At 35.9% G+C, this 13,681-nt stretch overlaps 1 protein-coding gene across 3 annotated transcripts in view; it reads right to left on the bottom strand.

Moving 5' to 3' along the window:
• BANK1 (B cell scaffold protein with ankyrin repeats 1) overlaps positions 1 to 13,681 on the bottom strand; it is a 306,079-nt gene that overhangs the window by 29,095 nt on the left and 263,303 nt on the right. For 2 of the 3 annotated variants that reach the window (XM_055342479.1, XM_055342481.1), the window contains 2 exons: positions 12,850 to 13,149; positions 8,470 to 8,772 (listed from right to left, as the gene is read on the bottom strand). In XM_055342479.1, coding sequence (XP_055198454.1) covers positions 8,470 to 8,772; positions 12,850 to 13,149 — 603 coding nt within the window. Of the gene's footprint in view, positions 1 to 8,469; positions 8,776 to 12,849; positions 13,150 to 13,681 lie in introns of all 3 variants that reach the window. The other variant, XM_055342480.1, reaches the window with a different exon arrangement.

Here is a 13,681-nt window from a genome sequence, read left to right on the forward strand (position 1 = left end):
ACAAAACTTATTTGGAATTTCTTTGTAAGTGGCTAAATTAATGGAAAGTCCGTGCAATAGCCAAATGCATTCATAAAGATGTGGCTTATAAACAACAAACCCCTTGATGTCCCATGCCCATTAGAAGTGCAACATAAAATGTTTAGAGCTATCACTGAAGATTATTCTTGAAACTAGAGATTTGATATAAAAAAGTATACAGATTTGTATTGTGCTCTGGGTTCTCAGGGAATGATATTGTACAGGTTGCAGCTGTGTGTTTATTATTCATTCAGTAAACTTTCATTAGGTTACTAACTGTGTTATCAACTACAGTGTTAGGCAAAGGCAAGTAAGACCCAATCAGAGTTTCCATACTGTCCTCCATTTTGATGTTTTCATTTAAGCAAAGGTCAAATGTGTCATGAGTGCCTACTATATGAAAGAAGATAGAGATGAGAAAAAACAATCAGGGAGGCTAGGGTGGTAATTTGACTCTAGTAGCCTTACTCTTCCTACCTTGTTCCCCCAATATTACCCTGTGAAAGGTAATAACAAAAAGGTAGCATGAGGTAAAAACCAAACCAAACCAAACCACAATGTGTAAACAGCTCCTTTGTCTAACCAGCAAAAACAGGTTAAGAGAATATTCAATCATATCAGAAGTCACACTGGCTGATCAAACTGAAGCTCAGAGGAGAGATGTAGCTTCTTTGCAAATTGACCAAGATAGATTGAGCACTGTAATTGGCTTAAAACCATCATTGCATTTTGTTAGCAATAGTTATAGGTTATTAATTTAAACAAATTTATCAAATATAGGCCACCACATTTGAATAGGCATATTAGGGTTGGCATGGCCACAGATAGTCACATCAGCCACATACTATGAAGGCTGTCCATCCAAAACTAGTTTACTGCTTGGGAGATATATGTAGTCAGGAGTTGTGCTATTCTTTTTTTTTTTTTTTTAAGGAGAATACTACAAATGGTCAACTAGCACACAGGAGGTCACTGAAGTGTTTAAGCTTACTTCTGAGATTGGTAGGGAAGGAAAGTTGGAAATCATATAAACTGCCAGAAGGAAAATGGCATAAACACTCTAATTTGATGGCAATATCAATTTTCTCCTAAGGAGAAAGCATGAATTTTCTTTCCAATTTGTAATGGAAACTTTAAGTCTAATAATGTTCCCATAAAAATTTTCTTCCCAAACAGAAAAACTTACTATAAGTTATGTTTTCCATGTCTAAGGAAATTAATTTTTACTAGAGTAGAATATAAACTGTTTTTATTTGCATATTTATTCCTTTTATGCAAATAAGAATATTTCTATTCTAGAAATGTTTCTTATTCAGGAAGTTGAGACACTTCAAAAGACAGAGCAGTTGGTTTATGGAATTCTGTGTAATTAGAGCTTGAGGCCATTTGCAACGAGTTTATTAGTGAAATCTCCAATTCATGACTGGGCAGGCAGGTCCTCCTTCCTCTTGTTACCAGGCAGGCAACATGTATTGAACACCTGTTGCTTGCATAGCCCTGGACTGGGGATTTATCTCTTCCCATATGACTTCATTTAGGTTCACTGGCTGATTTTTTTTTTTTTTACCATTTGTATTCAATGATGATATAATTGAAGATATTATTCCAGTAACATCCCTAGTAATTTTCCTTTTGTTTTTTTAAGAGAAATGGTTTGGGTTGTTGACAAGCCTCTATAATACACTAGAAACTATGATGAGTTCATCTTTTGGTTCATGGTTGGTGATTACCCAAAAGAATTTCTGAGACTTCTCTTTTTATCCCTTTATTAGGAAGTGTTGCTATCTTAAGAGGTAACCATTGGACCTGGTCATGCTCACTTTAACAGACATTAAATACTAATTTTGCTATTAAGACTCAAACTACAGAAATGCAGATTGAAAACTCTAAAAGGACAGGGCTGTCCCACTTGTTCTATGTAGTGTTCAGTATTGATAGTTAATAAATACCTTGAAAAAGTCGTGCAAGATGAGATATTGGCATATGAAACCCGGGCAAGAAACAAAAAACACAACGACTGAAAAGATCTAGCAAGTCTTATCTCATGTCCATGTATACAGAATACTCTCCTTCATAGTGATTACCATTTTTGCATCCCACTCTGTGCTAGCTACTGTACATGTGTCATTTCAATTCCCATGAAAAACTCTATGCAGGAAGTTTTATCATTCTTTATTTTTTTAATGAAGTACGACTATGTAAGTTGTACAAAGCCACACAACTTTTAAGTGGCTAAGTCATGATTCAAATTCTGTTTCATCCAGTTTCACAGTCTTCATGAATTTTATTCTACCATGCTGCCAATCCCTCAGAGGAGGTTCTTCTCAGTGAGCCAACCCCACAGAATATCTTATTTTTCTCCAACTGCTACATATTTAGAGGAAAAAAGATATACACACTGAAAGTGCTGGTGAAAAAATATTGTGAATTTAGGAAATCTAATGTGAGAAAAAAGACAACTTGTGTGGGTAGCTATTTGATACATCTATGATTTAATGTTCAAATGACCATTCTCTGACGTATTCTATTCAGATGTTTACTTTGTCTTAACAATGGGCACAACCTATGTCATGGTTTCTCAACCCTGGCACTATTGACGTTTTGAACTGGGTAATTATTCATGATGGGGCCTTTCTTGTGCCTTGTAGGAAGGATTAGTGGTATCCCTTCCTCTGTACACTACATGCCATTAGTGCTGTCCCAGTGGTTATAACTGAAAATGTCCCTAAACATTGCCAAACATCTCCTGGGAGGCAAATCATCACCAGTTAAGAACTAGTATTCTAGGCCAATTAAATTTATTACTAAAGAGATATTTAACAGAGATGCTATAGCATCAAAATTTAAGGGGAGAAAGACCAGAAATCACTCTGCTGTTGAACGAAAATTGAAGTGCTTAATAATATTTGCATTTATTTTCACATGTAACATAAATCTTTTGATGTCAATTTACACCACAGTTGATTACTCTTTCTCCTTTCACTAACATGAAGGAATTGAATTTCTGGAAGATGAGGCTGGAAAAGTTCTTCATTATTATGCCAACACTCTAACAGATGGTCAGTAAAGCCCTTCATAGGTTTATTTTTTTTTAATTTTTATTTATTTATGACAGTCACACACACACACACAGAGAGGGAGAGAGAGAGAGAGAGAGAGAGAGAGAGAGAGAGAGAGAGAGAGGCAGAGACACAGGCAGAGGGAGAAGCAGGCTCCATGCTCCGGGAGCCCGATGTGGGATTCGATCCCGGGTCTCCAGGATCGCGCCCTGGGCCAAAGGCAGGCGCCAAACCGCTGCGCCACCCAGGGATCCCCCTTCATAGGTTTAATTCAATGTTTCTGTGATATGCTATTGTGAGAAAGACAAAAAGAACCAATCAAAAACCCTGGGTTGCATAGCCAGGCTTGATTCCTTCTGAAGGACAGTGAGAGCACAGGTCTGAACAGCTCTTCCTTTGCAGAGTTGTACCAGCACCCTATCAAGGAAAGGGGAGCGGCAGAGAATCTCAGGGGGGTATACAGGGACATTGGGTTTACAAATAGAATAAATATGTCCCCTCTGTTCTGAAAGCACCTGTGATATACATACTAAGTCCTGAAGCTAAATGGCTCAGACAAGGTCACCCTGCCAGAGAGTAGGATCCAAGGCAGTTGACCTAAGGCCCACTTTAATCCATCTGACCACATTTCTTCACTAATGAGGACAGAGACCATTCTATTCCGTTACATATACAATGATACAGATTAATTTTCCTAAGAGATTTTACAAGGTCTTTTTTTCTGTTTGCATTTCAATTACATTGTATGTGATCAATTTCAAGAATAAATGAATTGCAAGTGGAAAATTTCTGAGAGCAACTGAGTTGTACTTGACATTTTAGGGCCCCAGTAGTTGAGTAGCTCTCAAAAAGGTCATATACAACTTTGTTGCTCTGCAAAATGCCAAGGGCAACTCAGTAGCAATTGAAAATGGAAAGGGAAATTACATTCTACCCCAAAACCAGCAACACAGACTCTGAAGGATCTTGGTTCTACTAATTGTGTGAGGGGGAAAAAAAGAAATTGACCATTCTTGCTGAAAAAGTTTCCCCAATAGGCAGTCATCTCTTTGCATGATTTATGGATATTCTTTTACTACCAATCTATATACACTACCAAAATGTTCATTTTCTTTCCTTGATTAGTCTTAATCAACAATTCTGTCATTAAGGAGGACTGTAAATCCATATTAATTCCTCCATATTCTTAAAACTTAATGAATGATCCTTTGCCATATCATAGGGAGAAAAAGGTGGGAGGGAATGCAACATCTGAAAGCATGCGGACTTCGAAAACCTTTCATTTAAGAAAAATGAATTATTCTTTTTGTGGTTGCTCACCCAAAATTAGGCTTAGTATAACAGGAATGAAATAAACAATCAGAAACACAGCTCTTAATAAAATGAACTCTGGGTTTAGTTTTGCATTAATAAGTTGTATTTCTGGGGGCAATGGTGGAAATAGAATCCCTTTCTGCTATGTTATGCTGTGTGAAAGTGGTTAAACTGCTTAACTCTATGTCAATATATATCCTAGAACTTTGTCCCATTTTGTATGAATTCCCCTTTTCACGTTAGTAGTACTTCAAACATAGGATGGTTTAACTGTTAAGACAAATACTGTATGATTTCACTCATATGTGGAATCTAAAAAAAATGAATGAACAAAAAGAATCAGACTTGTAAATATAGAGAACAAACTGATGGTTGACAGAGGGGAGGTGTGTGTGTATGAGGGGGGTTGCAAAATGGGTGAGTTGGAGTATGCCATCCTTCCTGTGTGGATCTGTTTGGCAACATGGAATCTCTGGGAATCCCCTACTATTAGGATTTTATGGAGCCCTCCTCACATAGGTACTATTGACCAATAAGTTTGTGTTCAGCCCTTCTCCCTTCTCAAGAAAATGGGGGTCTGGGGCTGAAGATTCTAAGCCTCTATCATGGCTTGGTGTATTTGATGACCAACCCTCATCCAGGAGCCATTCAAAAGCCTATTCAAAGTTGCCTCATTAGAGCAAAAAACACTCCTTGTCATCCAGGAAGTTACCAAGGTTTCAGGAGCTCTGTGCCAGGATCTGGGGGTGGACACCAATACACACATTTTCTACTATCTTGCAAAAACCAACATGATTTTCCTGTATCTCTCTGGTTTATTTGCCTAGTTTCCTTACCAGTACTTCCTTGAATTTCTGAAGTAGTTGGAATTCTGCATCTTTCATTCCTCTTCCACCTCCTATTCTACATTCTTCTTTTTTGGCTACATTAACATATTCTGGATGTGCCAAAATCCTCTACTACTTCTGTGTTCTGGCAAGAATGGGGGCAAATTAATGCTCTTCTAATTGAATGGATGGCTTTCTGGGAAATGATGGCAATATTATTTAATACAGCTGCCTGAGCTATGAAAAAAAAAAAAAGAGGAAAGATGTGATGGAAGACTTTTACCCTGTGAAATGCAAAGAACATCAAGAAAGAATTAGCTCATGAGACAATTTTTCCTAATGTGGGAACAGAATGGTCAACAATCAATAACATAAAAGGAAGAGGCAAGCAAGTATATCCCAGTGAAAAAGGAAAGGAAGAAATAATGGAAAGGAATTTTGGTGACCTCATTTACAGTTCAGATTTTGCTACTGAGTTGGGACATGGAGCCAAAACCTGTAACTGCTTTTATATACTTAACTGCAAAAAATATGAAAACAAAAATCCTGCATATTATAACACTGGTTGCTGTCTGCATATAATATGAATGTAGTGAGAGTAATTTATATTATGTAATTGAATTAGAAAGATTTCTTATAAATGCTGAAGGGTGTCAAACGTAACAATAAGTAGGTAAGATAAATAGCTTTTAAAATTTCTTAGAAACTCAAGATTTCTAAGATTTTTTAGAGTTCCTGCATACATGTATGTGTGTGTGTGCAAGTGTGTGTGTATGTGTATGCATGCGTGTGTGTGTATGACAAATGTACTATTGACATGTAAGGCATTTACTTAACACACAGAGATTTTATCACCTGGTACTCAATAAATCTTTATGTAATTAATAAATAAATGAATTAGGTGAAAAATCATCATGATTCTCTTATTTAACATGAGATTAGCTGTAAGTCTAAAGCAGTCATAGTCCAAATTCCTTCTCTAATGAACTGAGGCAACTGGCCAGGATGGAAGGTTTATTCTTTGGAGAAAGAATAAAGCAGTTGTGGCCATGAAACATGAGGCACCATGAGCCCAGGAGTTATACACTGGACTTGAACAAGTGACTTGAATTGTGCATTCTAAATGGTGAAATTTCCCAGTCTTCTTCCCATACTCTGATCTCTCAAAGTTACAGCAACCAGATATATACAGTAGGTTGGAGTTTTGGATTTTATTCTAGGTAAACTGAAAAGCATAGGAAAATAGATCTAAATAAACTAATGTGGGGTAATTCAATGCAAAATTTGGTTACCTCCCCATTACCCTACAATGTAGTCCACAGTTAACAAATTGAGTTTTCTTTTAGGTTTTTGGTGCTTCATTCTTACACATAAAAGCACAGCTAAGATATTTGATGGAAGTATTAAGCATTCTAGACAGCATAAACAGCAAACTAAGAAAACATAGATAATAATGATGTAAAAAAAGAAAACAAATAGAGAACAAGAAAGAGTTCATGGAAAATAAGAATATGACAGCCGATAAAAGAATGGGAAGATAAAAAGCAAAAAACAAGACACCCCAATATGGGAGTCTCTACTTGTGGTCCTGAGAATTCTCCAAGGATTGGCATGTAGAGGACAAAGTGCCACTGTAGAAATTTCTTTAATACAACTAAATTCTTGTGTTGAGCTGTATCTATCTTCTGTCTTTAAAAAATATTTAGTGGGAGATAGTATCGCTGCCTAAGAGCTAGTAGCAATCTAGAAGTCTCTATATTAGACAATCTAAGAATTTCTAATTATAGCTATTCCCTGCCTTAATAATCTAGATAATTATTCCAGTTGCCATTTTATTTCAGCTGACACATTTATTAATTTGTTATTTTCTGATTTTTAATAGTTTCTTGAACATTATCAGCAGTAGATCACTGCTGAGTAAATATATTGTGCACTGGTAATTACATATACTTGCTAAATTTTCTTGTACAAATTTCTTTTTTTCTTTTAAAGATTTTATTTTTTTATTCATGAGAGACACACAGAGAGAGGAAGAGAGAGAGGCAGAGATATGGACAGAGGGAGAAGCAGGCTCCCTGCCAGGAGCCTGATGTGGGACTTGATCCCAGAACCCCAGGACCACAACCTGAGCCAAAGGCAGATGCTCAACCCCTGAGCCCCTCAGGTGCCCCTTTTGTACAAATTTCTAATACATAATGCTTAAGCGATTGAATGGTTTCTTTTGAACATACTAAGCACAGACGAGTAATTGCTTTGTTGGGTAGGTTTGTGGTTTATATTTAAATGCTCTGTTTGTGTACTTGGTTTAAATTGTTTGAATGTATCACCTATTGGTTCTCAGCTTTAGTTAACCCCCAAACATTTTGTTTAAAAAATCTCTAATAAAGTGTCCCCTTGTACTCTGGATATTTATATTTATTTGCATATCTGTCCACAAGGAACTCTTCAACAATGAAGAAATTGTCTTATCCCATTTTCTCAGCCTCTGGGATGGTATGTTATTCCAAAGAAGCACTCAGTGCACATGTATGCAATGTACTGATAAATAAAAATCATCGCTAAGACACTATGGACTTGTGAAATACATCAAACCATAACAGAGTATACAAGAGTGCCAGAAAATAGCAATACTGTAAGTATACCCTGCTGGGGCTATAGATATAAAAAAGCTCAGGGATTTGTTAGTTTTTTTATTTAGATTCAACTGAGTAGAAAATGAGAAAGAAGAATAGGAGTCTAAAATGCAGTTGAAATTCAATGACAGATGAAGTGAATCTTAATTGTTGGGGTGCAGTGCAATTATCAGAGTAATTGGGATTGCATATCTGGGATTCTAGTGCTCACAGATTTTTAGGTTTTAAGTGGAATTAGGAGCAAAAAATAGAGTTGGGGCAAAAAGTAAGGGGAATACCTCTTTTCCTGAGTTGCTATTTATTCATAGGAATTGAGCTTCCCTCTTATAGAATTATAGGAAAAGTTCCAAATAGAATTTCTCCACACAAGTCATGGTTTCATGTTCTTTGGATAGTTTATCAAAACTATCCTTCGAAGAACTAGAAACCAGAACCTTACCCATTATTTTTATTTTCTTTATTTATTGTGTTTCTAAATTAAAAATGGGCCAATACAACTCACTTACGACCTTAAAAGAATTTTTCATCTTTGGAGCTTTTGACCCCACTAAAAGGAGGACAATTTCTCTGATCCCCAAACACGTACACACACACACAGAAAACAAAAAACATTACCTTGAGCTATGTAAGGTGTGGTTTCTTCTTTTGGAGGGATATTTGTCGGTCGAGGTGTAGGGGCAGGAGGTCTGTTTATAATAAAAGATCGACTCCCAATTTTTTTCTTTGTGCTCATATTGGCTAGTATCATATCATATTCACTGTCTTCAATCTCAGCAAATGTGTATGGATCTTCCTCCTTCTCCTGCTCCCTTTCATCTTCTTTCTTTTCTTCTTCTTTGGGTTCACCTCCTATTTCTTGTCTTGCTCCGAGATCACAGCAATTCTGACCTCTTTCCATTTGGCTTTCCACCATTTTCCCTGCTTATGAAATATTTAGATGGTGGTTACTCTTCCATTATATGCAATATTGTTCATGTCCATCTATTGTTTTCTTGAAACTCCCCCCCAAATAATTTACATATTGTCTCATAAATTTAGAAAAGAAAAGTACACCATATAATTTATTAACCTATTCTCCTGCAATTTTTTTTTCTCCTGCAATTTTTAATTGTTAACTTTGCTTTAAAAAAGTTTGTTTGGGGTGCCTGGCTGACTCAGTCAGTAGAGCATGTGACTCTTGATCTCAGGGCTGTAAATCTGAGCCCCACATTGGGTGTAGAAATTACTTACAAATAAAATCTTAATAAAGTTTGTTTGAAACACAGCCTTTTTGGAAAACATATAAATAAGCATATAAGTATTTTCCACATAGTTTATAAGGGATTTAGTATCATAAAATTGAGTGATAAAACTAAGCCTCAAATTCCAAATGCTTTGAAAACTTGTTTTTCAAGTAGAATATGCTAATTTTTTTTTCACTTGAAGTCATTTTACCTTTCAAAAGGGCTTGCACTGGGTATTTTGCCTAACATTCAATTTCTCTGAAGATGACAGGAGGAATAGCCAAATGTTCCATTACTTGGTTTCTTACAGTTAAGTCTCACTGTGGCTTGACAAACTGAGCTTCAAAAATGCAACTCTTGATTTCTAGAAGCCAGCATGAACCTCATTCTTAGATAAAGAACACTGAAAGTAGGGTTTGTGACAAGATGGAAAGGATAATCAATGACTTGAAGATTAAATCATATGAAAAGAATAATATTTTATGGTTTTAATACTTGGAAAATCTTTACATATTTTTAAAATAATGTATTAAAATATTTTAGTAGTATTTAGGAGACTAAGGTATCACATACTTTGGTTAATGAATAAGTCGGAAATTTTTTAATAGCTCTCTAACACAGTAATGAGAATTTTATTAAAAATTAGACTTCTGGGATATCTGAGTACAAAGTTGGTTAAGTATCTGACTCTTGTTTTTGGCTCAGGTTGGAATCTCATGGTCGTGGGACCAAGACCTACTTTGGCCTCTGCAATCAGCATAGAGTTGGACTGAGACTCTCTTTCCTCTGCCCCTCCCCACCCATGCTCTTTCTCTCTCTGTTTCTCTAAAATAAATAAAATATTTTAAAAAATAGACCTTTGACAGATGTTTTACTTAAAGCATTAATGAAAACAATAAAATGGAAAGAATTTCAGTTATCGAGTGAAAATTCCTTGCCTTTCTTGGTTGTTCTGAGAAATTCATGCACACGAAATGAGGGAGAACTATTCTCCTTCCTCTTTGGTGATAATCTGACCAAAAAATTTTAGGTTACTTATGGGTATTTCAGTGGAAAAATGTAGAAACTAAGAAGACAAGTTGTAGAGTGGAATAAAAGTATATTCTCTTAAGTAGGTCAGCAATGGTTTTGGGTAGGCTCATGAGGAGAGGCCAAGATCCTCCCCCAATAGAGTCTTAGATCTGATTGTTTCAGTTAGTTTAAGCCAAGAACTACTAATGCCTAAATGCTTAGCACTAACTTTCAAATCAGCACGACTTGCCTTTCTCCCTGTGAGTAATATGGTACTGAGATTTTGACTTCATGACTTCTGTTTCACTGACAGTGTAACAGGTGAAACCAGATTAAGTGTGTGGGAAACATTTTTACAGTGTTTCATTTTTAGCGGAATGTGTCAACTATCTTACTTTTATCAACCCATTTCCTGAGCTGTTAACTCCCTTTGTTTCTCCACCCACCTTCCTTCCCAACTCCTTCTAAAGTTGGGCTTGCCCCAGAAATAACACATTTTACTTTTTTATTTCCCAATGTATCAGATTCTACTTTTCACCTCAGAGTGGGGTCTGAGCATTCTTAATTCAAGTTGTAGATTAGCAAATAAAGATAAAACTAAATCACTCCTATCATTCTAATTTTTGAAAAAAAAAAACAGAGTAAGACGTGTAATAAAAGGAAGAATCTTAAAAGCTGAGGAAGCCTGTTTACAGAAGTATTTGATACATTCTAATTACAGGGCCTGTGGTTTTGGGTCTGAGTCAAGGGAGGGATGTTAGTGATTGTTGCCTTGCAAGTGTGTGGTGAAGATAAAAATGGACAATGTATTCTTTATAAACTAAAGAGTTTTCTATAGTGTTTTATATTATTGTTTTCTCCAGTGACTATGCCCATAAATCCATTAGGGGGAATCTGATGCTCAGGACGTGAGGAGGTTACCTCTCTTTTTTGGTAATTTGAGGGTATATGGAAACTAGTCCTAGAAGACAATTCTGAAGGTATCACTAAAGTCAAAGAAGCCATACAAATTCTCTGGCAAAACAAAGCAAAACAGTGGTAGCTTCTAGTCTTACTTTCAAAGACCTTAATCAAACAATTTTAAGAAAAAATACTGACATTTTATTATCCATTTACAATACTTGCAATATTAGCCCTTATGAAAAGATGAGATTAAAAGTAACACTGCATAGAAAATGTAAAAGTAAAGTTTTAAAATAAAAAGTGGGGATTTTTGTTTTATTTTGCTTTTTGTATTTGGTATTTTTCAGAAGATATATTAGCAAACATTACAATTCTGGTTTTAGATATCTGGTGAATGCACTCTACAGAGTAGTTTTAGTCCTCCTAACCAACATACTATATACAAGAATTTACATTAGGGAAAATATGATTCATTATTAGCTCCTTTAAGATATTTAGCCAGATAAAAGACAACTTTGCCTTCTTAACACTTTATTTTAATACTTGTATAAAATTATCACCTCTGTAAAAAAGTGAGAAAATATATCAGAATTTTATTGTCAGTGTACTGCTTATCTTATGTTTCTCTCTCTACCCCCAGTATTGATTAACCTACTTCACTCATCTATCACAATGGACTATAAGAGCTTGGCACATAGTAGGTAATCGATAGATATTTGTTGAATGGGTGAAAGAATCAGAGCGGTACCCATTAGGTTTTCCATACTTTCCAGTAAGAAGGATTTTTCATCTCTAAATACAGTGTATAACCTTAGTAAAAGGTTTATTATGTTCATCAACTTGAACCTTTATAGAAATAAGACCTTCAATGATGCAAATGCTGACTTTCAGGGCTTCAAAATTCATTTTTTTGTTTTTGTTTTGTTTTTCAAAATTCACTTTTTTTGGACATATTTATACACTTTATAGCCCTCTAGGACTCAACAGCTGTGAAGTGTAATGACAAATGGAATCTTAATAATAGATATTTCTTTCATCTTTCTCATTAAAATTTCATTGTAAGAGCACTTTTTGAATGTGGAAAGTATGTATAAAATAGTGATCAATAAAGTGGATGATAATTAGTGACTGTAAGAGTAAACCTGGAGCTGGAAGTCTGTCAGGCTGTTGAACACTCCAGCCAGATAAGCCCAATATGGAAGGTCTTCTTGAAGGTACCTGCACCACCCATCTCCCCATCACATTTGTAATTCTTGCATTTGGGAACAAATGTGATCATAGCCATTTAACTGTTCTCCCATTTTAGCAATATATTGTTGAGTGTTCTTAGACTTTGGTCTCAAGGCAGTGTGCAATAAGCCCTTTACCACTTGCTTCCCCTGTTGCTACCAGTTTAGTAAAGTGCCCAAGGTCATTTTCAAATCTGTAAAACATTAGCCTTTTCCTTTTGCCAGACGACTAGGAGTACTTTTTAAAAGGAAAGTTGTCATTTACTTTTCCACATGATGTTTGAGGTTCATTTTATGCGAAGCACTACAAACTCCTTCCAAGCTTTATTGTTTTACCTCTTTAAAGCTTTGTATTCTAGAAGAAAGGGAGGCGGAAAGGTGGAGAGAGAGAGAGTGAAGGGAGGGAGAAAAAAGGAAAGGAAGAGAGAGAGAGAGATAGGAAAGGAGAGGAGGGAGTGTGAATTAGTGTCAGGTATCTCTTGCTTGATTTCTGAGGCCTTAGTTAAGGAATAGCAGGAAAGTTGCTCTTGGTTTTTGAAAGTTGGTCTTCTCTGTAACAGATTTGCCACTGCACTATACACTATGGAAGCCCGTCAGACTCGTGTTGTTGTTTTAAACCTTAAACTTACCCTGTAATGTGCAGTGAGGCTGGAAGGCAGCAGCTACAGGTCGTGGCGGGGGGAGAGGTGGTCTGTTGCTCATGAGTGGCTCTTGTGAATTATGTTCTGGATTGTCTCCAGGAATGAACACGTACAAGTCATCATCGTACTGGTTTACAGAACTTCCACTGCCAGCCTCTGCTAAGCTGTGCTCAGTCTCTGTGCCTGATTCATTCTGGTTTTCTTCTGCCAATTCATCTGCCTCAGCTCCTTCTGCACATTGCCTGTATGTCTGCCTGCTTTTGTGATGAAATACTGGGTTCTGTATGGCTGTTTAGGATGAACATAGTAGATTTCATTTAAACACACCATCTGGAGGCATTTTGTATTTTCTAATTTCGAACAGAAGTGGTAGTACTGCTAATAAAACTTTTATGATCTGATATGGTGGAGAGCTGACAAATGCATAATTTTAGTGAATAGTCATTCTTGGGCTTTTAAAATATTTACCAAATGAACAGTTAAAGCTTCATTATATCTTGCTACCTCTCTATAATGACACGCTCATACATACAATAACATTTTGATTCTCTAGGGTTATTGTTTGAGCAGATTCATACATATGTCTGTATTATTGCATTTTTATCAGAATACAGTATAACTGACCTAACAAGTAATAAGTAAGCTATGGAAAAGGTAAATACAAAGAAAAAATTAACCTTGACTTGCTTGTAAATAATGCAATAAAAGTGAATCTGTGATCTTAGTTATTATTTTAATATAATATAATTATCACCATTTATATCCCCAATTATAATTATCACCAGATTGTATCTTAATTCTTGAAGATATTACTTGAGGG

Source organism: Nyctereutes procyonoides, unplaced genomic scaffold (genome assembly GCF_905146905.1).
Source record: "Nyctereutes procyonoides isolate TBG_1078 unplaced genomic scaffold, NYPRO_anot_genome, whole genome shotgun sequence".
Classification (NCBI taxonomy): domain Eukaryota; kingdom Metazoa; phylum Chordata; class Mammalia; order Carnivora; family Canidae; genus Nyctereutes; species Nyctereutes procyonoides.